At 43.8% G+C, this 25,631-nt stretch overlaps 1 protein-coding gene across 1 annotated transcript in view; it reads left to right on the forward strand.

Annotated features, from left to right (window-relative positions):
• The window catches only part of C2CD2 (C2 calcium dependent domain containing 2), a 32,007-nt gene extending 13,536 nt beyond the window's left edge, over positions 1 to 18,471 (forward strand). The window contains exons 5-14 of the mRNA XM_082279480.1: positions 936 to 1,058; positions 1,349 to 1,469; positions 4,755 to 4,863; positions 6,857 to 6,918; positions 8,562 to 8,701; positions 8,940 to 9,111; positions 9,854 to 9,967; positions 12,208 to 12,335; positions 13,098 to 13,410; positions 18,042 to 18,471. Of these exons, the coding sequence (XP_082135606.1) occupies positions 936 to 1,058; positions 1,349 to 1,469; positions 4,755 to 4,863; positions 6,857 to 6,918; positions 8,562 to 8,701; positions 8,940 to 9,111; positions 9,854 to 9,967; positions 12,208 to 12,335; positions 13,098 to 13,410; positions 18,042 to 18,268 (1,509 nt within the window). The 3' untranslated portion in view covers positions 18,269 to 18,471. The remainder of the gene's footprint in view (positions 1 to 935; positions 1,059 to 1,348; positions 1,470 to 4,754; positions 4,864 to 6,856; positions 6,919 to 8,561; positions 8,702 to 8,939; positions 9,112 to 9,853; positions 9,968 to 12,207; positions 12,336 to 13,097; positions 13,411 to 18,041) is intronic.
• Positions 18,472 to 25,631: the final 7,160 nt, after the last annotated feature.

Here is a 25,631-nt window from a genome sequence, read left to right on the forward strand (position 1 = left end):
CATCAGTGAAGTCTCTCGGTGTGGTATCAGATGAGAAAAGATGGATGGCTCCTCTATTCTTAGGTCAGATCTTTGTCTCCTACTTCAGTCTTTTCTTTAGGAAAGAAACTTCACTGAGATTTCTCCTGTGCTGCCCTCAGAGCTATTGGGTGTCAGACTGTCCTTTCTGGGACAGCTTGATTTAAAAGTCTGTGCCCTGTAGGTAACTGAGCAGAAGAAAATTCCTGAGGAGCATGCTGTGGGAAGCAGGCATTTTCCAGGAGCACAGAGAGGGCAGGGACAGTCACTCTATTCATACACCTTAGAATTAATCATGTGAAGCTACGTGTGGATAAACAAAATCTGTGCTGTGTGCTGACCCCTCAGAGGTTGTGGTGCTAAGCAGAGATGGCTGTGAGAGTTTTAAATGGGCAAACTACAACTCAGTGCTCCAGAGCAGCAGGGCTCTCTGTCCATACCCTGCACTTTACAGCAAGGTTGAAGACCTCCAGGAGATGCTGTAATATTTTTTTCAGTGCAGCACAGGATTAGTTTCTTCTCAGCTGTTGCAAGCTGGCATAACGATCTGCTTATCTGATGACCTGATCTGCTCCCTTAGGGGAGTGCAGAGCAGTGCAGAATCTTTAAATCACCATCATGAGATAAAAACTGTTAATGAAACTTCTGGTTTTGTGGATAACAGCTGTGCCTTCCTAACTCTCAGAACAACATGACTTTTTCAGTGTTTAATTCTAGCTTTCCTTTAATGCATAATGGAGAAATTTAAGTAATTCTTTGCGTGATCTGTTAAATTGTGTTGTTGGCAACAAAAACCATGTGTCTCTCTCTGACAAAGCTGATGTTTGATGGCTTTGGTGGTTTAGATATATACCAAATTAATTTTTGCCTCACCTTCTTCTGAGTTTTGAGAAGCCTGATTGTTTGTTTCCTCATAGGGACAGACAACAGGGACATGTGCAATATCTGAAACACTCAGTGATGTCTTGAAGAACCTCTTCAGCTCAGCTTCTCCATCTGTAGTGTTGAGTGTGAGGCCTGCAGATACAAAGGAGGTTCAGGTAACTCTCATTCCTTCCAAAATCTTTGGAGAAATGTCCTTCTGCTTTAGTGCTTTTGTTATATATTCATGACTCACGAATGAGTAAGTTTAACAGTGTTCAGTGACAAGAAACAACTGGGACACATGTTTAGAAGAACATAGCCCGTGGCAGTGGAGGCTCTGTGGCCACACTTCCCGAGCGGCTCCTTGTTGGTGTTACAGCCCAGCTCTGCTTCCCTGTGTCAGTGTGACACAAGGATTTGGTGTTTGCATGTGCACAGTGCCCCTTGTCCTGGTTGCCTTTTGCAGAATGCACAGAACACGAGCCTTCTCCCTCAGGGCACAAGTCCTCCCAAACCTCCAAGGGCTCATGACCTCAAGCTGCTGGTGAGGAACATCGCGGTGAAGCTGGGTGATCTCCGTGCTGCAGGTAACACAGCCCAGGTGGTGCTGCTCCATTTCAGGCAGGGCTGGGGTGGGTATTTTTACTTTGCTTTCAGGTGAGATAATGTGGAAGTTCTGGGTTACAGCCTACTCTCAAAAGGTTTAAGAAATTGCTGTGTTCTGAGAAATAGACTTCATAAAGTCATAGAATCACGGAGTTGTTTGGGTTGGAAGGGACCTTAAAGTTCATCTCATTCCACCCCCTGCCATGGGCAGGGACACCTTCCACTGTCCCAGGTTGCTCAAAGCCCCATCCAGCCTGGCCTTGGACACTGCCAAGGATGGGGCAGCCACAGCTTCTCTGGGCACCCTGTGCCAGTGCTCACTTAATGTATATTTTAGTTTATTTGAGTATTTAAACATCTTGTTCTTTTTGTACAGAAATCCATCATTGCTGAAAACAGATTGAAATGACCACATGTATAAAGTTGGCTGATTATTTTCTGGATTTTAGTCTTAATTTCTGAAAGTTCTCACTTTGGCTGTACCCAAGATGAGGGGCTCAAATCCAACTCTCCATTAGCTGCTGGCAATGACATTGGCTTGATTCAGTGTTACCTTATTTTTACAGGCATTTTTCTTTACATTTGAGTGATTTGCAGATTCATCTAAAACTTTCCTCCTGTATTAGAAACTCCTCAAAAGTGATCTTTGGTTGTCAGGGATATTTCCTCCTGATGAAGTACCTCTGCAGGTAAAGGAAGAAGGTTCCTCTTGCAAGTGGAGAATGAAGCCAAAAAAGAGGTCACTGCCTAGTGAAGTTCGTGCTGGGTTTGGAAAGCAGCACCAGGCCTGTCTTGCAAGTATTCAGACTTCTCCAAGTGCAGGCACGTCTCTGTCACTGATTGAGGCATGAGCAGGCACATTTCAGGTTCTGTCAGTGGAAATACAGATTGGAGGCTCTGTTATTTATGGCCACTAAACAATTCTGTAACAGTATTTTTAATGGAAGCTTGTGGCTGCTAAACTGGGCAAGGCACTAGTTTTGGATAAATACATCCTACTTGCTGTTCTCCTTTTTTCAGTTAGATGTAATAGGTTTCTGCCCTAGAGTCTTGCATAATGCTGCTTCCCTCATCCTGGCTGGAAGTGATTCCCCTAAAAATCTCTGCAGAGCTTTTTTTTTTTAAAAAAACAAATTATTTTTAAAGCAGTTCTGGAACTCTGGGCTGTGAAATGTCCTATATAAATAAAACTATTCTGGCAACTGCAACCCTGTCTAGTGGAAAGTGTCTCAGCCCACGGCAGGGGATTTGGAATGAAATGATCTTTAAGGTCCCTTCCAACCCAAACCATTCTATGGTTTGCTATTACTCTACAGTTTTATAGTGCAAACTAAACTTTCCAGAAGATTGGGTCATTTTGCCTGCCTTTAAAAGTCATGAGATGAGATACCTTTATGTGCATATGGTGCATAGAACAGAAGATTCGCCTTCTGAGAACCTCTGCACCTTGCCTAAAAATGAGAAGAAGAAGAGACAATTCCTGTGCTCTGTTCTGGGAGCACAGATGTTGGGAGGCAAAATCCCCATTTGCTATTCTAACAGGAGATGGAGGGATTTTTGCTGTTTCTCCAGCAGCTCCTGGAGTATAAATATTTGGAAGTGAGTATGAGAAATAAAGCTTCATAATAGGCTTTAACTGGTACATTTGAAATCCAGTGGGAATCCTGCACAGCTGGAAAGGTGCTGGCTTCTGGATGTAACTTGCTGACTTTTAATTAATATTCCCTTCCCTTTTCCTGGCCTTCCCTTGCAATAATGAATTACCCTGCTGGAATTCAGGCTCCATGAGGGTGTGCAGTATTGCAGGGTAACCTGCACAGGTACACAGGGGGCTGGGGAGGGGCAGCTTGTCTGATGAAACCATGGCTGACTGATGGATGCTGACAGGGTTTATAGGAGCTCGTAGCTCTCCTGTAGATACCTTAGTTCAGCTGGTGAACACCCAGTAGCAGAACTGGTCTCTGCTTATAGGCTGTGCCTGTTTTTATCTCCTTAGTTTATGTATGTAAACAAAGATCACCCTAGATTTTGTACTACATGGTCCACAGGGAATCATTTAGGGCGAAAGTGATTTCTGCTGGTAAGGAAGAAGTAGTTAATTGTTCACAGCAGGGTGTCCAGGGCAGAAAAACTGCAATACCCTGTTGGATACAGTCAGTGTGTGGCTCAGGTGTGGTTCCAGGCAGGGCTGTGCAGAGTCCCTGGCCTGGCAGGACCAGGCTGCAGAGACACATGGCTGGGTGAGCAGAAACCAGCCCAGGTTCATGAGCTCAGGCTCAGCCTGCTGTGAAAGCAGCTCAGCTGCTTACTCTGGGGTCATCTTGGATCCCAAATAAGCTGTGTGTACACAGTCCTATGTCTCCTCTAATCACCTTGCCAGGCCCAGGCTGCCTCTCTGCCTGAGACAGGGCTGAGCCACGGCCCCAGAGCATCCCCAGAGGATAACTGAGAGCTGCTGATAGCAAATACAAACCCAGATTCTTCTGGAGTACTGGGGGCAGCATCTTTTGTTTCCTTTGCACACAGTCAGTACTGAGCTTTTCGTGGCTTTCCTTGATCCTTTGGAAGTCTGGGTCTGAATTATTTCTGATGCTGTGAAAGCCATATTAAAGAAACTGTTTTAAGAGGAACAGATCTGGCAAACTGTTTCCCCTTGGAGCAGCAGTATAACTACTCCTAATATGCCAATTTGCAACGCTATCAAATTCCAAGATCAAGGCAGAGATAAGTCTGCAGCAGTGCTTTAAAACTTGTTAAAAACCACAGTGCACAAGCCATTGTGAATTAGCACTGCTGTCATCAGTCACTTGCCAGCAGAAAAAGCTTATTTTTGTGTCCAAATAAACTACTGTGACTGTGGCCAGGAGGAACTTAGAAAACTTCTGTTTTTTTAAAAACAGCTGAAAGCAGCTTTACTCCCTCCCTGCCTCACACCCACAACATCACCTGCTCACTGTTTCTTTGTCTCCCCATCTTTTTGGATTGTTTTATGCCTGCACTTGGTTGCTTCATGGCAGGATTTAAGTTGGGCTGTCACGTTTCACAGTCTGTAGGACAGTTCATAAGACAACAGTGATGCAATATTGACCTTTGCCATGAATGTCCTCAGTGTGCAAACCAGGGGAAGGCATTTGTTCTCTGGGAGAGTGAGAAAGCGTCTGCAAAAGCCTGTTTAAAGGTGCACTGTGCAAGGAAAGGGGTTTCTGTTCAGTAAGTGGCCTCTTGGTGATGGAGCATGAATAACTAGATTTTTCTTGCCCTTACAGGCAGCACAGACCTTGTGTGTATAGTTCAGTTGAATGACCCTATGCAGAAGTTTTCCAGCTCTGTAGCCAAAAATGCTGCACATCCCTTTTGGAAGGAGGAGTTTATCTTGTAAGTAACTTGCCTACTGACAGTACTTTTACACTAAAGCACCTTTTTTTTTACTTGAACTGCGGTGAGAGAAGAATGGCATTTTGAAACAGGTCTGTTCTTGGTATTTCTCTGTGTGGCCTCAGAGAAATCTGGAGCTGGTTGGAACTTCAGGATATCTAATTACCCTCTGCCTGGATATGAGATACAGGTCTCTAGATGTTCCATGGTAGATACATGATTCTAGTACATGACAGCAGTCTCAAGCATAATAAATCACCTCATGCTTTCCTACAGTGCCAAAAAAGAAGTGTTAGCAGGGTTTTGAAGTCACTTTACTGTGAAAACTGCATTGAAGGGAATCGAATGTGTCTCCATTCTCTCCCCTGAGTGGAAGAAGCAAATGTGCAAAAACAATTGACCATCTAAAAGGATGGTGGGTATAACTAAAAAGCGAGTGTAAAACTTAACTAGATTTTCTTTCTCCTGTAGAACAAAAAAAGGGACTTTTGGGCAGCCTTTGGGCAGCCTACACGGTGTTCTGTGATTCACAGAGCTGCTGTAAATAAGGTCAAAAGTGAGCAGTTCTAAAACTGTTTTCATTTTCACTTTCTGACAGCAGAGCAACAATGGCTTCTGTGATGCATGAGTTTGGGAAGGGGGGGAGTCACTGATGAACTTTCTTTTCTGAAGTATCACAAAGCGCTTCAGCCAGTGGGTCTGTGATTCACTTCAGCCATCTGTTGGTGGAACAGCACCCCTGTTCAATGTTTCAGAGCAGACAAGTTCCCAGCAGTTTTGGACAGGAAGTTTGTAAGAATAATACCCTTTTCCAACTGAAAGGGCTGAGAGAGGGCAGGCAGGATGTGATTAACTTGACTGGAATTTGCTCTTGACACTAGGATTAGTGCTGGGGTTTCTACACTGCTTTTCAGAAGTGCATGAGGTAAGCTTGGGGGCTTTTACAAATAAATGGTTAGGATTTTGGCAGGGTTTTTAGAACTTCTTCAAGTTCACACACACACACTCCTCTGCCCTCTCCTTTCTTCAGAGCCAAAAATATCCTCCACTGTGAACACCATTGTACTGACCACCATGTCAGGCTCTGCTTCAGCTTCATGGCAAAGCAGCAGTAGTACCATCAAGGTGCTCCTTTCCAACTTTTGAGGTGCAGGAAGGGTGGGAGTGGCAGAGAAAAACTTAAAATCTGCTGCATAGATGATGTCCCACAGCATCGAATGGAGGTGGGGTGTCTGCAGCCAGGATCACACCATCCTGAAACAGAGACATAGCAAAATGAAATACATGTTTGCATGCCCTCAGGGTTTTTGGCAGAACACCTGCTGAGAAGGTTATAAAATAAAGTTTTACTGGAGCTACTCAGTAGCTACCCAGTTTGCTTCACTGTCTCTGTGAGAGGAAAGGTTTTGTATTTGTTCTCTAGTCCATCTCAGGAAGTACCACATAGCAATTCTGAGAGTAGTTCACCTGGGTTTGGTCCCACAGAAACTCGTTCTGGTTGGCTTGCAGCATCCTTGAGTACTATTTTGGAAAAGTGATACTGACTCTTCTCCTTTAAAGCTGCAACTACTTTTGTTTCCTTGGATCTGTCCTGTTTTTGCAGGACACTTTCCTGCTTTGACAGGGATATTGATTGAACCTGTTCCAGCATCTTGACTTAAAAATTTGATCCTGCCAGGAGAAACAAAGCTTTTTAGTGTTGTGGTGTAGCAGTCAGACTAGGAACCATGTTCAGCTTGGAGGGCAGCGTTTGTCAGCTACTGGGGAGAAGAAAAGCCTCTGAAATTTAACAAATTGAACCTGTGCAACAGTGAGGGAGGCAACCAGGCCACGGTTTTCTGACTGTGATCTGTTTAGTCAGTCTTACCCACCTGCAAGGTGCAGTGTTTGGCTTGGAGAGGGCTGAGAAAAGCTGGGGAAAGGGGAAAACCTACGTGGGAAGGAAAATCTGCTTGGCCTGCAAAAACCTAACATGGTTTTATTTCCTTCACAGTGAACTAAGTGCCAAATCAAAAGCATTGCAACTGCAAATAGTAGAAGATGGAAAGTTGGATAGTAAGTATTAAGACTGAATTATTTTGCATGATCAGCGTGTGTGAGCTTTGCTGAGTGTTGATGTAAGTCCTCCTTTATTTCTGGATGGCCACAGAGGAACTCAGATCCATCAGTAGTCACAGATGGAAGGAGAATGCACTGATCAGGTGCCTCTGTCATGCACTGGGTTGGAGAATCTTTGAGTTTCTTTCAATATTGTCAACACACTGAGTCTTCCAGGTGCTGATAATCCTATACTTTGCAGCCTTCTAAGCATCTAACAGATCCACTGTGAACCTTTTTGGTTTCAAGTTAAGCTTTTGAGTTCTTTCTCTGGCTGAAGGGGAATCATGTGGGTTAATCCTAAATCTTTCCTTTTCAAGTCCCAGAGACTGCCTAACAGTTCAGGTATAAAAATCACAATCAGGTGTAAAACACTCCAGTTCTGATTATGTTGGATTAAATATAAAACATAGGGGCTCAAACATTTTTACAACTCGATTCTGTTGGTTTGGAATTATTTTTAATAATCTAGATATACAAAGTTGTGCAATACCTTGCTTATGATCTGTGGTTATTGGAGGGGTTGGAAAGTCAAATGTAGGCGAAAGCTTTAAAAAATTCCTCTGATATGGATGCTCTTCTTTATTTTTAATAATAATGTGGGATTTATATGGAGTCAGGAAATTTGTATTGTTTCTTGCACAGAGTTTAGTCTTGACTGTACCTCAGCATCTTTAGTCTATCAAACACCAAGATTGTTCTACATCCTACTGAGAGTGTAACTTTCAGCCTGGTTTCCTGAAGAAAAAAGGTCCCAGTGGATTGCACTGCCAATTCTCTTCCTCCCCCTCTGCCCCTCCATACAAATTTAGCTGTTCTTCTCCCAAAAATTTAAATAAAAGACTCAGAATCACATTAGTAAGCAGAGAGCTGAGTTATGTGAATATAATGTAGATCCCTAGTTGTATAATACAGGTACATACAAGAGTTTATTATACCTGTTATGCCTGTTCAAATTGCAAGTGTTTGAGAAAATTGTTTAATACAAATTCTCAGCACACGTTCTGTGGTAACCTGACCACAAAAGGCCAGTGAAGTGTAGGAATTCCTTGTTTTTAAACATTCTACTTTTCACAGAGAACTAGAATTTCATCTCTGAAATGGTACAGTACCTTTGCTAACGGCTTGCTCCAGTCTAGTGGAGCTGATAAGTCAGAGGAGGAGCAAGAGAACTGCTGAAGTTCTGCTAAAGTTCAAATTAAGAAACACTATTGTTGTGATGCACCAGTTTACCAGGAATCCAGATCGTCCTCTGAAATGAAAGATGCAGAAACTGGTTATGGAGATTGTCCAAGAACCTAATAGTTGTTCCTTTTTTCCCTAAACATTCTGCATGTAAAGGGGAAAAATAATGGCCAGAAACAACAGTAAATAAGTAGTATTTCATGGGTCCATTCTTTCCTGTTGCACAGTATTAGGCCAGGCTGAGGAATAGTTGTAAAATGGAAAGAAAGGTGTAAAATGTCATTTCTCTGCCCCGTGGTGTAGAAACAATTCTTGCAATTATCTGTCTGAATTTTCCTCCTCCCTTCCCATATTGTCTCCCTTACACATCCTGACAGCTTAGATGTAGGCTGACCTTGCTGATCTTATTCTTCCAGGTCCTTTTTCTGGGAAGGTGACTGTACCTCTAGACCTGTTCAGGAAACAGCCTTCTGGCCAGCACAGCTTTGCACTGCACAGCGAGGCCAGGGAGAGCAGCTCGGAGCCAGGGCCCGGGCTGGGATCCATTAGTGCAGAGGTACTGCTGGGTTTGGGGTGGATCTTTTACTTTCAGGAAGTGCTTGGGAATGCTCATCTCGTGCTTTGGACTTGTGGCTGAATCAGAACAGCCTGTTCTGCTTGCAGAATATTTGTGTCTTATCAAAAGAATTGACTCTTGAGTTTGGCTCAGCAAAAACCTTAAAGGAATATCAGCTAGAAATCGTGTCCTTCTTGCTTGACTGGGCTTCTGAGGTGGTGTTTTTCTGTCTCCTTAGTTCTCCTTTATAGAACCCAGTGAGCTGAAGGCACGGCAGGTCTCCTCTCCAGTGCTGGCCACCAAGATCGAAAAGGATCGCACTGTGATGCCCTGTGGGACCGTGGTCACCACTGTCACTGCTGTGAGAACCAAACCTCGTCTGGAAGGGAGATCATCCCCTCTGAGCACAGGTCAGCATGTCCAGATCTTCCTGTGTTCCCTGCCAGGCTTATCCATGGGCACTGGGAGAAGCACTGGGGAGTGGGATGTCAGGAAGGCGCTGTTTTCCAGAGTGCTCTGATGTGTTGGGGTGGGGTTCTTGTTCGTATTCTCCAGAATCAGGTTTTTAATTTTCATGAAAACTTGTTTCTTACAAGAGGAACAGTTAATGCTTCTTCTAATACATGCTGTAGATCATCACCATGGTGTGATAATGCAGAAGGCCTGGATTTTGGTTACATCACTCTCAGTGGTTTGCTGATGACAGACCATCCTGTGCCTTCTAACCCTGATCCATATTACCATCTCTGGTGAAGGTTGGTGTTAACCTGGTCACAAAATACTTCTCAGCCTGTCCTCCAGGAGCAGATTTTCCAATATTTCTTGGGAAAATTATAGAAGTAAAAGCTGTGAACAGTCTTGGTGTGAAGTCTCACAAATATCTGTGTTCTTTTAAGTTGTTAAAGCAAATCTTCTACTTAAGTGGGTGTTGTCTAATGTATTACAGTAGGAAATTTAAAAAACAATAAGTTCTTACACTTCAATGGCCTTTTGGGGTCAGGCTTGCCACAGAACATGTGTTGTTGAGAATTTCTGTTAAAAATTTTCTCAAACACTTATGATTTGAACAGGCAGAACTGGTACAATAAATTCTTATTAATGTAATAAAAAATGTCTTGACCAGTTCAAGTAACCAAAAAACTTGGTCCTCAGATTCTCCTGTGAAAACTCCAGTTAAAGTAAAGGTGACTGAAAAGGATATCACTGTTGAAGCCCTCCACTCTCATGGTGCTCCAGTCAGCAAAACTTTGTCATCTTCAGATACAGGTAATAAAAATGTTTGAAGCTGCTAAGCAGAACATTTCTCTGTTCTGCACGTGGGATAAATGTGATCCTGTTAAAATAACAGCCAACCCATACAGCTGCTGCCTGTCAGCAGCACTGAGATGTTTATGTCACAAAGCACTGTGGTTTGGGGTATGGCAGCCTTGCAGTAAAAGTCTGGTTTTAATAGGCAATTTAAATTACTGGTTTTGAATAAATAACAATGAGCTGTGGTTTGGAGCAGGGAGGTGACTGCAGAAAAGCCAAAAGTAAGTCTTTACTCTTACTTTTGAATGAAAGATGCCTCCTTTCTTAAAGGCATGGGGGATGCTGCACTAAATTAAAACTCTGTGACATGTACCTCTAAGTCCCCTGTGTCTGAAGAGAAGGCAGAGGCTGGACTGACGTAAGGAAGATTCAGTCCTCTTCCTAGCTCTGCCACTGGGCTTTCTTGGGGTTGCTGTGCCTGTTTGTCCACCTTCCTAAGTCACCTGGATACAGCTGAAGTCCCTTCAGAGTGTCAGGTGACATGACAATAACTTTAATTATAAATTCACTTTGAATTGTATACAGACCTGATTTTGACTCTGGGGAATTTACCTTTTCAAGTTGCAGCTCTAAATCTTCAGCATATTTTTCAGCCCTGTGTGTGGTCACCACTGAACCTTTCAGTGGCTCTGTGGGCAGCAGCAGTGACAGCTGTGACCCAGTGTGGCTGCCAGGGGCACCTGGGGTGGAGTTCAGTTTGCTATGTACAGATCTGAGTGGGGATGGGACAATCTGGAGATGATCTGGACTGCTCCTGGCACAGTCTGGAGGTTTCTGAGAGACAGAAATGTGTTGGCCAACAAATATGGGGAAGGGCAAGAAGCAGTAACCATGAATAGCTGTAACAGCACTTGGATCTTTTCCTATCTGTAGGATAAGAAATACTCAGATACCATGAAGCAGTGTGGTATTACTACATCAATTTGGGAAATGTTAAGATAGTGCAAGACTTCTGAGTTGACTCTCTTGAGTGTTTATGGTATTAAAGACACAAAACACTTACTGGAAAACCCATCTGGAGACAGGTTATTCCATATTGTTACAATGTTCTTATTGGGAGTGCAGGGGGATTTCTGTGAAGTGTTTATTGCAGGAAGAATTACTCATTAGAACAAAAGCTAAATGAAAGAAATACAAAGAAGCTTTTGGTATGGCAGTAGGTCGGGTAAAAGTTATTACAAACATCATGGCAAAATAGCAGCAAGCACTCTGGAAATATGCTGTGTCTGTGCCATAATTCTGAGTGATGACAACAATAAGAATTAATGCAGGGGCTGAGGAGATGGAAGAAGTCAAGGTTTGAGATGAGTGTGCAGACATGCACACCCCTTGTGCACACGTACACCTAAATTCCAGGCCTCATCTTTCATTGCAGTAATGTCCCAGTCACAAAAGGCACTGCTCAATTTACTTAACACTGGTGCTATTTCTGCCTCTGTTCTTTTGTTGTTGTTAAAAGTCTTGCTAGAAAAGTCCACCTCAGGCAATTGAACATGGGGATTTTTGTCTTGTTGACTTTCTTAGCCTTGTTTGTTCCTGAGCTTGATGAATTTGATCAGTGTGTATTTGCTGTGCCCAAAGCACCTGTGTCCTAGGTGCCAGAAAGGGCCATGCTTAAAAATAAACTTGTGTTTGTCACTAAAGAGCATTTTACACAGAAGATTTTATATTCCTGTGCAGTGGTTGGAGAGGAAAAGGGGGTAGAATTGACAGGTTTTGGAGGCAGCCACTTTGCCTTCCCCATTCTATCACACTGTCGTAGCAAATCTGGAAATGCTGAGGGGGGGTGTCTGGAAAAGGAGCCAAATAACAAAAAAACTACCTGAGGAAGTAGCATCATGTGCCAGCGTTGTGCCATGTTAGAACTACAGTTCTTCATGACTGTGGTAACTCATGATGTCCCCACTGTCACCACAGGACAGCAATGCACTGAAATAATGGGATGTTTTGTCCAGGCTTCCAGAACTTCCTTTGTTCTTGTGGAAAGGGGTTGTAAGTGCCACTTCAGTACCTTTTCTCCAAAAATGGGCGACAGGAGGGAAGGACAAGCCCTGATGGCCGGGTGGTGAATTGGAAGACGTTTGTGGTGTTTATGCCATTTCTGTGAATTTTAAGTCAAGGACAAACTCTGCCTGTCTCTGCTCTGTTTTTTCCTGTTCTTCCTTCTCCCCTCTGAAATAATCCTTTCTTCTCAGAGCTGCTGGTACTGAATGGCACCGACCCTGTGGCAGAAGCAGCCATTCGGCAGTTGAGCGAGTCTGCGAAGCAGAAGCTGAAGTCTCCTCGAAAGAAAAGCACCATTATCATATCAGGGGTGTCCAAGGTAGAGCAGAAAACAACACTTAGAGTTAATGCTTAGTTCTGTAAAGCCTTTTCTGCACTGACTGCAATGTTAACATGCTTCTTCTGTCTCTGCAGAATCCAGTTTTGTGTGCCAGGTTATTTCTGTAACTTGTTTCAAGTTAAGCCAAATCAGGGTGTTGGGTTCTGATTGTTAGATTTGACAGCCTCACTGAAATGCACAGTGTCCTTGGATAGGAGTGGTGTTAGGGATTTGGGAAAATCAGTTTAGGTGAGAAGAGAGGATAATCAGTCCTTCTGTGTGTTTCAGCCATGTAGGAAAAATGCACAGAAAAAGTATGAGAGATTTTTCTATTTATTTTTCAAAGCTGTTAAAACCCTTTGAAAAAACTCTGGTTCTCTGGTCGCTGTTCCAGAGGGTGGGCAAACAAGGAAACAAGATGAAATGCTCTGATGTTTATTTTCTTAAAAGGACCAAAAGATTCTCTCTGTATGCTGACACTTCATTACAGCAGCACATATAGGCAGTCCTGTTATTTGTAGTGGGGCCAGGGGTAGGTGGAAGGCATTTACTTAATTCTTTTTTTCACTCCTTTGGCCTTTACAACATGATTAAAACTTTGCTAAATGCTCCTCTCCTTTAGTAGAGCTAAGGAAGCTTCAAGGGATTTGCTGATGGTCCTGAGCAATACAAGTGTAAAGAGTTAAAATAACTCCTGCAGGGAGGCTTGTTCTTCTCCAGGAGGATGACTTGTCAGTGTTGTCTCTTCTTTCCACTGGGCAGACCTCTTTATCTCAGGACAGTGAAGCTTCACTGATGATGGACTATGCTGCAGCCATGGACAGCTCCTGCAGGGAAGCAGATCCACCCACTGTGGAGGAAGCTGTTGCAAAAATCACCTCTGATGAAAAGCAGTCATTGGGTGCTTCAGAAAGAGTCCCTGACACCGACCCACAGCAAAGCACCCATGAGGCCTGGGGTTTGGAGAATGGCAGCCAGCAGTGGGACACCAGCACACTCTTAGACCAGACCTCTGAAGAAATATCTGGGAGCTCATTAAGTGTTTCAGAAACGGGGAGCATGAAAAAGTCTAAAGGTACGTCATCCTCACTTCCACTTCAGCAACTGCTTTCTCTACAGAATTGGCTGCAGTAGTTCATCCTTCTTATTGATTTTTTGTCCTTCAAACTCCTTGTGACTGTGGTGTTGGTTGAAGCTGTTTCACTTGCAGGTCTGAGCCAGCTCAGGCTTTCTTACCCTCCCCTCTACGAGGAAACAGCTCACCCTTAGAAGCTGGCAGCTCACTATGCCCAACTCAGTTATTTAGGAGAGAAATAGCTAGTCACGTTATCAATTCCTCAAGGAAAATGGTGTTCCTGTAACCCAGGACTTGCCCTATATTAGCAGCCCCATTACCAAGGTGAAAAATGCAGGGATCCTCAGTTGCTTTCCAATACATTCCTCCTCCTCCTTCACATCTCTGAGGACAAGGCTCCCCTGCCCTCACTAAAGTGTGTTCAGGAAGCACCACAGCTGAAGCAGAAACTGCCTGGTGAACAGATTCTCCCATAATTTGCTAAAGAAAAAGGAATAAAAGGTAATTTAATAAGTAAATAAGGCCTCAGATCATTTTTCTTAGGTAGTTACACACCTGAATAGCTGCAGTTTGAAAATGTCTTAGGGTTCTTTGTGTTCACTTGATAAATCCAGTAACTTCTGAGCAGTGGTTTGTGGCTGTGTGGTAAACTCAGGAGCTATTAGCAAGTCTTACAAAGGGGCCAGTACCGTGGACTGTGCCCCAAACAGGCACACAGGTTCCACCTTAAAGTTGCAGAAATACTGCGTTTTTCACCCATATCCACCCCTCTTTTGCTTTATTATTTTCTATCATTTCCTCATCCAGAGATCCTGAAAATGGCTCACTACAAAACCTCCCAATTTTACTGGATTATCACCCCCCCACACACAGGGCAGACACTGGAGCTCTTTGTCAGGACCCTCCGTTAGAGCATCGAGTTCTCTGGCCTTCCCACAGCTGTGCTGCTCCACATCACAGATGAGGAGGGTACTGCAACAATCCCTGCCACACACATGCTCAGGCACTGGAAAGTCTTGGGTGTGTTTGGGGTGAGGGGAGTGGGTTAGTTGTCAAGGGATTTGTCTCATTTTGGAGCCTGGAGAGGTTTAGGAAGCTGCGTGAGAAACTGCAAAACCTCCGGACTGTTTTCAACGTGTTATTCTAAAACAAGCAAGTGGAAGTTTGTATGTGAGTTGTTGTCTAGTTTTGGGTTTCCCTGTGCAAAGAGATCAGACTTCTAAAGATCCTTTTCACACAATTCAGTGTAAGATTGCTAAAACCACAGAATATCTCTAATTTGAGAGAGTTGTACCATCTTGAAAAAATACTTGAAAAAAACTGTCTCAAATCCCTTTCATTATACACAGATGTCTTTGTGGAAGCCTTGAATCTCTGCTTTGTCACAGCTGAGTAGCTTTTATGGAGTAAGATAGGAAAACATTTCAACCCCCCTGCCTTCAGTGAGCTGTGAATAGTTCAAGGCTTCTGTTTGTCAAATGCTTTCCCTTAAAAAAACCCCAGAAAACAAACAACAAAAAAACCCACCACAAAACCGCAAATGCAACAACAAAAAACCCAAACACAGCAAAAAACCCAAACAAAACCCCTTCTGCTTTGAAAAGCCTTTTGTGTGTATTTATGTCTTAAAGTTAGCACTTTTTTTTTACTCTTGCATATTTTTGGTTGGTTGGTTTTTTACCTTTCTGACTTCCTCTTTCTTACTCGGTCCCTTTTATAAACTTAAGATGACTACTATGCCAGCCAGAATTAATTACCTACACAGTAAGTTATTTATGTCTTTTCTTTTTTTTTAATCCCTAAGAAAATGTAGCTTTACAATGAGACACTCATTGTAAAAACTGAAGCAAAAATTAGTTTGGCACCCATTTTCCTCTTCCCCCATCCATTCCTTTTCTCCTTCCAGAATTACCTTCCTGTGCTCAGGTGTCTTAGCAGACCAGTCTGCTGTGGCAAATCATCCTTCTGGTGGTCATGCTGTCCAGGAGGGTCACACAGAGAGGGCAGCAAGGATGGCTTGGAGGGATGCTCTACATTCCTAATCTCTCTCCATCATGCCCATTGCTGTAGTATCTGGTAATCAGTCAAAATCTGCTCATGCAAACCCATAACTGGATATAGATATTTATTCAGAATTTATTCAAAAACCTGCTGCTTACAGTTTTCTAGATGAAGGTTTTCTAGCCTAACTTGTAGGGCTACCGGGATCTCAGGTATTGACAAAACCAGCAGGTATTTACAAAACCACCTGTGTAAAAACTGTTTTGGAAGTTGGGAAGGAATGGAAAGTGATCTCTCTTCATATCCTTGTAGATGTGGAAGGAAATCTTCCTCCCTTAGCACAAATGAGATTCAGAAGTGATCCCATCCCCACAAGCATTTTCAGAACACCCTACATTAGTGCAGTGAGTTCGTACAGTGCTCTCTGCTCATCTCCTGGTGCTGGGGGCAGGGCTGGCACATGGATCCTGTTGAACTGGAGGCATAAGCATGCAAACAGCACATAAACCAGCACATAAACCAGCATGAGCATTGCCAGGCTGCTGCCCTGCCCTGCCTCCCTCCCAGGGCTGCATGTCTCCACAGCAGCCGGAGCCACTGCCAGGCAGCACGCTCCAGACTGGCTCCAGACTGATGGGCATGTGGCAAGCTTCCAGGCAGCAGTGACTGAACACCAGGGAGCTCTCGTGTCGGGGGGCTGCTGCTTGTGCCAAGCCTGGGTTGCTCTCAGGGAAGTGCTGCCCACGGTGTTTCAGCTGCAGGGAGGTGTCCCAGGCCACCGGCACAATTTTTGGGACATTCTCAGTTTGGTGCTGTTTCGTGGTGTGGCAAATCAGTCTGAATGACAGAATGGATGGGACTAAAAACCTGCTTAGGGATAAACCCTCATGTCCTACTGCTGCTGGCAGGGCTTCAGCTGCAGCTGCCAGGGCTGCTGGGCAGAACAGCTGCCTGCTCAAACAGGAGCTGCACAGCAGTGAGGCCTCTGCATCCCCCCAGCCTCTGCACATCAACAACTGTCAGTGTCCTGGGCTGGAACACTGCTTCTTTTATGCTGCTGACAACAGCTTGAAGTGGTACTGCCTTGCCAAAAAGATCAATCAGAGGCTGATGGGAGAGCGGTCAAGATTCAAATCCACGAGTTCTGGTTGTTTTCAGCTGATTTCTGCTTCCCATCCCGTTGTGCCCTGTGAGGAGAGTCTCAGCAGCTGCCAGAACAAACAGGCTGGAATATCTTCCCAGGTGCTGAGTGCTTAGCCCTGAAAGTACAAAGTAATAAACCCAGTACATGTTTGTGACTGCTTTGGTGTGCACAAAGCAGCATCTGGCTGCCATCAAGTACCTGTTCTGCAGCTGTCACTGTGCAAAGTGACACGCAGGCTTTGTCAGGTCCTTGGGGGACAAACATTTAATTCTAGCTAGTGGCAGTGTCCTGTGAAAGACCTGCTCTGTGTGTTGCTTTTTGTGTCCATTTGCAATGGGAGGAAAAGCAGAATCGAGACCATGCTATGAGAGGAATTAATAACTGAACTGAGAAAGGATCAGGAAACCCGATAGTGGTGCAGGGAGGAGGTGTGGAAGGTTTGCTAGGAAGGTGATTGTCCCCACATACAAGTCTGACTGCCAGAAGCTCTTGGGCTGGATTGTCACCTGGGTCCTCCTCCATTCAAACGGGCTCCTGCCACTTGGGACAACACCCTTGCCCAATTCCATACAAAACTGATGCTATTTTAACACAGAGCTGATGTCCCAAGACCAGGCTGAGTGGTGCTGGTAGCCTGGAGCAGTGTCCCTGCCAGCTGCGCATCAGGCACATGGGCACACATGGAAAGGGAGGGTGGAATTTGGCAGAATGGCTGCAAAAACAACCCAAGCTTGCAAAGAGAGGAGTAGTGAGAGCTGCTGTTGGCAACATGAGTCCCTGGTGAGATGACAGCTGCAATTGCCTTGGCTGCATGCTGGGTTTGACATGGGGTCAAGGGAAGGAACACAGCAAAATAAAGCAACTTAATTTACCGCAGGAGGGATTTGGGCAGACTTCTGAACCTGTTGGAAGCAGATGTAATATTATTTTTAATCTGTTTGAAATGCATTGCTATTCCTAACAGGATTTTAAAATAGCAAATGCTTTGTGAGTGTTACTCTGGGTGGTGCTGCCGAATTTGTACAGAACACCTACTGCCTGGCTTGTACAGAACCACTGCACACAGGTTTACTGCCAGGTACTGTTGTCCTGCACTTCAAATTAAAATGCCACCTTCACTTCGTGGTGCCTCATGGGCTGATCTTCACCTCCTTTGATCTCTGAAACAACAAAGAATAACATTATTTCCTCTCTTTCATCCTTTTTATAAAATCCTTTCTACCTTACTGGTTGGAAAGATTGGATGTGCCTCTTTCACATGTGAGAGCCCAGGGTACAACCCACCCCAGTCGCTGTGCATGTGTGTATGACCACTAGCGTGGCCTCCAGGAAAGCATTTGGAACTAAGTGTAAGGAAGGAGACTTCCACAAGATTGGCTTAAATCAAAGCATCAGCTTTTCTCAGTCATGCTGCAATTAAAGCTGAGCTTCAGGAGGACAGCAGCCTGTTCTGTCTAAAGTGTCCTGTACTTTCTTCCTTCCGCAGGTGGGATTTTGAAGAAAAGCGCGAAGCTGTTTTTCCGCCGGCAGCATCACCAGAAGGACCCGGGAATGAGCCAGTCCCACAACGACCTGGTGTACCTGCAGCAGCCTCTGTCAGAGGAGAGCCGCAAGAAGGGGGGGACACTCTCACGGATTCTGAGCAAGAAGCTCCTTTCCAGGAACAAGAGCAAGAGCAAACTGAACGGTGCTTCAGGAGAGCCGTACCTATAAACCCGAACCCTCTGCGATGGGATCCTTGCTCACCAGTTGAGCACTTGTTTACAGAGCAGTACTAGAGAATACAAATATGGCTGATGACTTGCATAAAAGGATGTTCACTATTAACAGTGGTCTTTTGGGTTTATTTTTCCAAAATGCTTTTTCTCTCTGATGATGAAGTCGCTCCTCCAAATATGAGCAGTGCTGAATGTGTCCCGACAGCTTTTGGAGGAGTGTGGTTTATTGTGGAAGAGGAGGGAGGAAGGGGAATGGTGCAGGTGGGGACCAGGAAGGTACCTGGTGTCCTGGGGTGCACTGGGAAGAGCATTCCCAGCAGGTCAGGGTTATCCTGCCCCTGTGCCCAGCCCTGGGGGCACCTCTGGGGTGCCGTGCCCAGCTCTGGCTCCTCAGCCCAGCAGGGCCAGGGAGCTCCTGGAGCGGGGCCGGCGGAGGCTGCGCAGCTGAGGAAGGGCCTGGAGCAGCTCCGTGCCCAGCACAGGCTGAGGGAGCCGGGGCTGCTCAGCCTCGAGAGGAGCCCCAGCTGAGAGGGGCCCTCAGCCCTGGGTGTCCCTGGCTGCAGGGAGGGCTCAGGGCAGGGCCCGGGCTCTGCTCCGGGGCCCAGCAGCGGCCCCAGAGCCACGGGCAGGGCCTGAGCCCGGCAATTGCCCTGCACAGGAGGCAGAACTTCTTTATTGTGCAGTGACCAAGCACTGGGACAGATTGCCCAGAGAGGCTGTGGATTCTTCCTCACTGACTCCAGAAGTGTTTGGACACAACCCTGTGCTCTGTGCTCTGGGATGGCCCTGCTGGAGCAGAGAGGTGGCACCAGATGAGCCCACTGTGACTTCCAGCCCGACTGATCCTGTGGGGAGGACCCAAACGTGATTACCTGGTTTACATCAACAGGGAGCTCAGAACTGAAACATCACACCCTCTTCATGTGACTGAACCTCTACAGAGAGAGAAGACACCACTGTGCTCCCTCACTGCAGCCTGCAACAGTAGCAACTGATTTTTCTGGTCAGCCTGAAAGGGAAAACAAAAAGGGGCCCAGATCCAGTTTGTGTTGTAATTTGGAAGCGGGTAAATGTTCAGAAGCAGAAGGAAAATGCTGACTCTGATATCCTGCTGTAATAACTGTAGCCTGCTGTAATCACTGCTCAGCCCGTGTAGGTGGAGAGATGCCTTTGATATTAGCCATAAATCAATAAATTATGCAAATACCAATACTAGCATATTGTTCAATGTTCTGCTTAAAAAAAGTTAGGCTTAAAAAACCAGAACTTTTTTTTTTTTTAAATCTACTTGAGTCTACTTGCAAAAACAAAGTATTTGCAAAGTCTTACATGTAGCTTTTCTTCCCTGTGTGAGAAGCTGTATTGCTGATGCAAAAACTCATCTTAGGGGCTCTAATTTCTTCTCCCCAGTGCTTGTTAGACAAGTACATAAACCATCATATCAAATGCAAAGCTAGGAGCAATAAGTGAATAGAGCGTAGTTAACCCTACAGTGCTTTTCATTGGATAGCTTGTCTTACTTGCCAAACACTTACTGAGATCTTAAAAAACAAAATTGTGAAGAAAGCTTTTGAGAAAATAGTAATTCCCTTAGTTCAGTTTCTAGATCTACCAGTGTTGTCATGTGCTGAGTGGTTGGTCAGATGAGTTTTTTAACCTTTTTTTCCTTGCTTAAATACTGCAGCTGGCTCCTTTAGTCTAAAATGAAAAACTGATGGAAGTAAAGGCAAAGTTCTCATTTTGGCTGTTAAGAAGAGTAAAATGTCAGTATTTCACAGGTACCATCTTTCATGCTTTACCTGTACTTTTCCATCATCTACATTCCTGCTGAGGACAAAGGGCCAAGCCTGTTGTCTTCAGCCAAGAAAAATATCCATTCTTTCCGACTAAATTACTGATGTAAATGGATGAGAGACCTTGTGCCTACTTTGCCAACAGTGATTTTTTTCCCTGGCCCCTTTCCTCTCTTTAAGCTATCCAACACTTTGGCTTTCAACTTAAAGCATTCATCAAAAATAGAAACTCACTGAAGAAGTACATTTCAAACTTCTGACGGACTCAAGGTTCCCTGGTAAATCAGTATCAGAGTAGAGGGGCTTTGGTTTCTTTTTTACCAAGAAAATGTTAGAACTGAACTGACAAAATCTTTTAACTGTTAAAAAATACTGTTTATGTGTCACCTCCTAAGATCACTGTGGTTGTACAGTAGACCAGACTATCAAATAGTTGTACGTTTAAGCATGCTGCTTGTTATGGAAACACTTGAAGGCATTTTAATGTTCCTCATTTTGAAAATTGGTTACAGATTAATCTTTTGGAGCTGTAATGTGCTTACAAATCCCAGTTCAGTAACACAGGTTTGTCCAGCTTGAATGTGCCTGAACAGTTTTGTTTATTTCTGATTTAATACAAAGTAGAAGTTTTGTTTCTTCATTTGTTCTACAGTGGTTCATGATGTGAGCATTAAAACCCCTGATGTCGTGTTCCCTCAACAGACACTTTTCCTCTTGATTTTACCAGGAACTCTCTGTGTTACGGGGCAGGGTAGGGGTCAAGTCCCTGCTATTTTTAAATGCTCAGTCTTTGCTGCTGAAGGACAAAACCACAACTGATCACTGAGTTCAAGAAATCCAAGTGAATCTGTGCTCCATGGGTAGCACATCCATACACTAAAAACAAAGAGCTGTGGAATTGGGAATGTAGAGGCAGCATATAACCTACTTGAAGTCTTCTTAAATTACTGAGCTGGGATTCTAATTTACAGAAGCTTTAGCACATGCTGTAGAATGGGGTGAAATAGGACTGAGTAACTTGCAGGATACAGGAGTAGGGTTTGCTTGTAGCTTAACCCAGAGGATGGATACACATGAAAAAAGTGGGGGTTTGGTTCATCTTAAGGTCTTGATGATCACTTGAATGCTTGCCCTGATGGTGGGAATGAAGAACATTCTTTACTGCAAACTGTGTGAAGGTTTGGGCTCACGTGTTGAGAGAGAATGGATTCTTCAGATGAAGAGAGCAAGGCATTTGGTGTGAAAAGGGAATCTTGTTTTTTACTTGCCATCACTCCTCAGGAAAATAAACATTGTTTGGTTTGATGTTGGATCTCTGTATCTGGCTGGTGTGTTCCTCACTTCTTACTCCTCTGCAAATAATTTATGTCCTGCTGTAAAAACAAGCTCAGGCACTAAACACAAAGGGACAATTGATTTGCTCAGTCGCGACAACCCCAAAGACCCACAATATGGAATCCCATTCCCTCCTTAGGTTGTCATTTAAGATCAGGAGATCTGAGGATGTACATTTTTTGTGTATTTGGGTCAGTGTGAGCTGGATCCTCACAACCTGCAGGATCCACACTGCAGGTTTGGGTCAGAAAGACTGGATTTATCAACTGGCACAAACAACACCGTGATGTGTCCTATGCAGTTTTGTGAAGGATGCCAGAGGGATTCATCTGTGTTTTGTAATTTGATCCATTGTTCAAATGTCTGGTTATTAAAATTATAAAGAATTTAGTAACCACCCACTTGACCCATATATAAAATCTTTACATGATACTATTACCCTGAAAACTTATTTACTGCCTTGCAATTTAATTATGTCAGAACAGTAGATTGGAAACAACCTGTGAAATAGTAATTCCTTTTTGTCCCTTTTCTCACAGTTTTGTGTTTCTGGGTGTTCTGTACAGCAAAGAAGGCATGGTATTTATTTCATGAGGACTAAGAGATGAAGGCTTGCTTTTCCTTCCTAAAGAATTTTCCTGCCCATAGCTGAAACTTCTTAATCTGTGTTTGTAGTTTGTTTTGCTTTATGGTGTTTAAATTTGCCTTGATGGAGACAACACCTATCCTCACCTAACCAAGATCTGCCTTGGCTTTAGTGTGAATTTTGACTGAGTAAATAGTACAAGAATTAAACTGCTCTTTGTAGATTAAAGCAATAAAACTACCTAATATCTCCAGTGGGAATACAAGCTAAGTAACTTTAATAAAGTAATGGAGATCACTTCCAAAGTCACTTCAGAAAGGAGGGGAGGACTTTATCCCTAGATCCCTGGTATTTCATATCCTACTTGCCCAGGAAGAAATTACAGTCATTTCCTAACAATACATAAAACTTGGGAATCTGAGGCAGAAGGAATGCAGGGTGGGAAAAAGTTCATTTTGAAAGTGAAATACCTTTGCAAAACAACTTAATGGACAGGTCATACACTGTGCAGGCATAAATACTGGGTTTTCTTACGCTTTCTGACAGATTGTTTTTTTTTTCCCTGCTCTTTCTTTGGGAGGCAGGCTGGGGCCCCAGGCCATACAGACCTTGTATCTGTCTTGCTCTTGAAAGGACTGGACTTAAGAGTGCTGCTTTTTTGGTGAAATTGCCTGGCAGTTACACCAGTTTGGGGCATCAGTGGAATTTTACAGCATTTCCTGGTGCTGCATTTCCTTGCTGGTTCTAGGTGTTTTTCAAGTGAAAACTTCCTGCTGTGTATTTCTTGCAGAGTTTTGGTGTTCTTGATGTGCAAAATGTCATAGGAAAAACCAAAGTTGAAAGCATAAAATGCTATCAAATGTGGATGGGGAAGCAAAATAAGAATCTTGCTCTTGTTTTAGCACTTTTTTTAGGTCTGGTAGCTCTGGGTGTTACAAAGAGCAAGGTGAGAGCTGCCTGGATTTTTCAATTGGGTTTATTGCAGGCTTTGAACTGGAGAGCTGAGGTTTGAGACAAGTGCTTACCCTGGTGCAGAATTAACTGTGCCATAGCTCCGGGCTAAGACATTCCTGTTGTGAGGGGGAACAGCTGACCTCATGCTTTGACCTCCACAGGACCTAAGTGGATTTATTCATGTGTTTAGAGTCAGCATATGCTTCTGCACATTGCTAAGCCTCCACCATGGTGACAAACAACTCCAGATTAATTATATAACAAGGGTGATTACTTTAAGTTAAGGGTGAGTAATACCACTTCACTCAGGCTATCCAAACTGCTGCCATGCAAGGTGCTGGCATGGTGTGAAAATAGCTGGGAAGGATGGATCTGAGGTCTTTCCAGTACTATAACTCTGTATTTCCCAATGATGTATTATGCTCTGTATTATTCCAGGTGGGATAAAACTTTTTTTTTTCTAGCATCAGCTGTCATAGTCACTTCTTCTGTGGTGTGTTTTTCTTTCTGTGCATACATAAACCTAAGTTGGTGCAATTATGAAATCTATGATGTACAGATTTATTATCTCACTACAAAAACCTAAGAGGATTTTTTAAAGAAGTAACACCTGCTGTACATACAATAAAAGCCAATTGTCTCTGTGTGCTGTGCTGTCCTACATACCCAGGTGTAACAGATGGTTTTCCACTCTCCTTCACTAATTTGACCTGTTGCTTAACACAGACCATTTATTTACCTGTTTGTTCAGGAGCAGAGTTCTCCACCTGTGCTGTGCTGACACTGTGGTTGTTCCTGATAACCCCAGCCTATCAGGTAGCCCCTTGTTGCTTGAGAAATCACCTGGCATGTGGATTGGGTGGGAATCTAATGGCAGAAGGAATTGTGGAGCTCATTGTGGTTACTCTTTTTTTTTTTTTTTTCTCAGTTATGTTGTAATATCCTGAATTAGGGGGCAAAGGGGAAGGAGTGTTAGGGCCTGGATCCTATGGAGAAAACACCAGTACTAAATGAGCACAGCCTGGGAATTAGGTTCTTTTGTGATGATTTTATTGAAAAGGTTTATGTTATAAAGCAGTGCTGCCACAAAGCCCTACCAGACTGAGGGGAAAAAACCCAACCCCAACATTAAAACCACCACAACAAAAAAAAAAAAAAAAACCAACAAAACAAATAAAAGGCATTCACATGAAAATAGCCACAATAATGCTTCTATTTCCATTCCAAAGCTGAGGGCTGTACCCTCTTTTACAAGGAAATGTTACATTCCCTTACTAGGAGTTACTGCCCACATCTACATGCCTGTTTATTTCACACTCTTGAAGTGCTTAGCTCAGATTTCCTGATAGTCTCCTATTAACAAACCTCCATCCTTTTCCCTCCTGCTCTAATCTGGGGTGATGTTTTTTACCTTGTGTGATGCCAGCAAAAGTGACAGGACCTGTCAGAGGGAGAGCAGGAATGGATGTAGCTCCAAGTGTGGCACTGTACTCTTCCCTCCAGTTCATCATTCTTAAACAATAAATGTAAAGGATTTTCAATTTTTCATCTCTGTACCCAGGTGAGACTGGCAGAAGATGCAACTTCATAGTCTGAAGTTAATACTGAAAAAAAAAATAATTTTGGAGCTGCAGGATCCAGGCTCACATGCATTGTACACATACAGATGACTATTCTGAATTAATTTATACTTACTCTGATAAAGTGAGTGCACTGCAAATAGGATAAACCACTCTGAAGTGCTGGATGCTGGAGAAAACCAGACAAAAGTCCATGGGATTATGCACTGAAATATACAGGGAAAATAAGTAAAAGCAGACTATACAAAAAATGCCAGTCAGCTTCAGTCTTTGAAAAAGCAAACGATTTGTACATTGTCATACATGAAATCCCTATTTGTGCTTGGTCTTTGCATATTAAGTGCTTTAAATAATTAATTTTGAGTTAATTATTTTTAAATTGAATGTTACAATTAACCCATCAGCCCAGGTACAAAAATCCAGTTCCATTATCAGTGTTTCTATTTGTTTAAGGTTTATTAATAGAGTTGCACCCTTCCCAGTTAAAATTTTCCCAGTTAAAAATCACAAACTTGCCCCTTTTCAAGCTACAAACCACTGGTACACCATAAGAGTTACCTTTCCTGTGTTTACTGTATACTTTTACAAGTGTTCTGAGGTGTGTTGGATGTATTTTAATACTTTTTGTAGGTGTTTCACTTGCATTCTGATTCCAAGGCCAAAACCCCCCCACCCAGTCTTAATAGCCAGCAGCTATTTCTAGCTGCAGAGCCATTACTCTGCAGGCAAGTTCCATGGCAACCTGAATACCTGAATTTTAATGAAGGTATTGTATTCCCTTATCTCTAACTGATACCACCCCCCTTGACAACGATGAGCCATTGGTGGTCAGAGATGATCCATCAAAGGGAAAGCACCAATCGCCTTGGACCGAAGGGGCGGGCTGTGGGCGGATTGGGGGCGGAGCAAAGACTATAAAAAGGACGAAGCCGAGAGGCGGGCCCTCTTCTCTCTTCCCCTCTTACTCTCTCCAGACTAGCTGTGGGAGATATCGGTGCTGGGCATTAAAAGCCTTACCCCTTTTAAGGGGCTTTTAGTAATTTTTTTAAGTCAACCCAGCACTGCAAGTTTTTTTCTCTACCTGAGGTCTAGTGCTGTCTCAGCCAGAAG

This window comes from Coloeus monedula (genome assembly GCF_965178545.1).
Source record: "Coloeus monedula genome assembly, chromosome: 3".
In the NCBI taxonomy this organism is placed as follows: domain Eukaryota; kingdom Metazoa; phylum Chordata; class Aves; order Passeriformes; family Corvidae; genus Coloeus; species Coloeus monedula.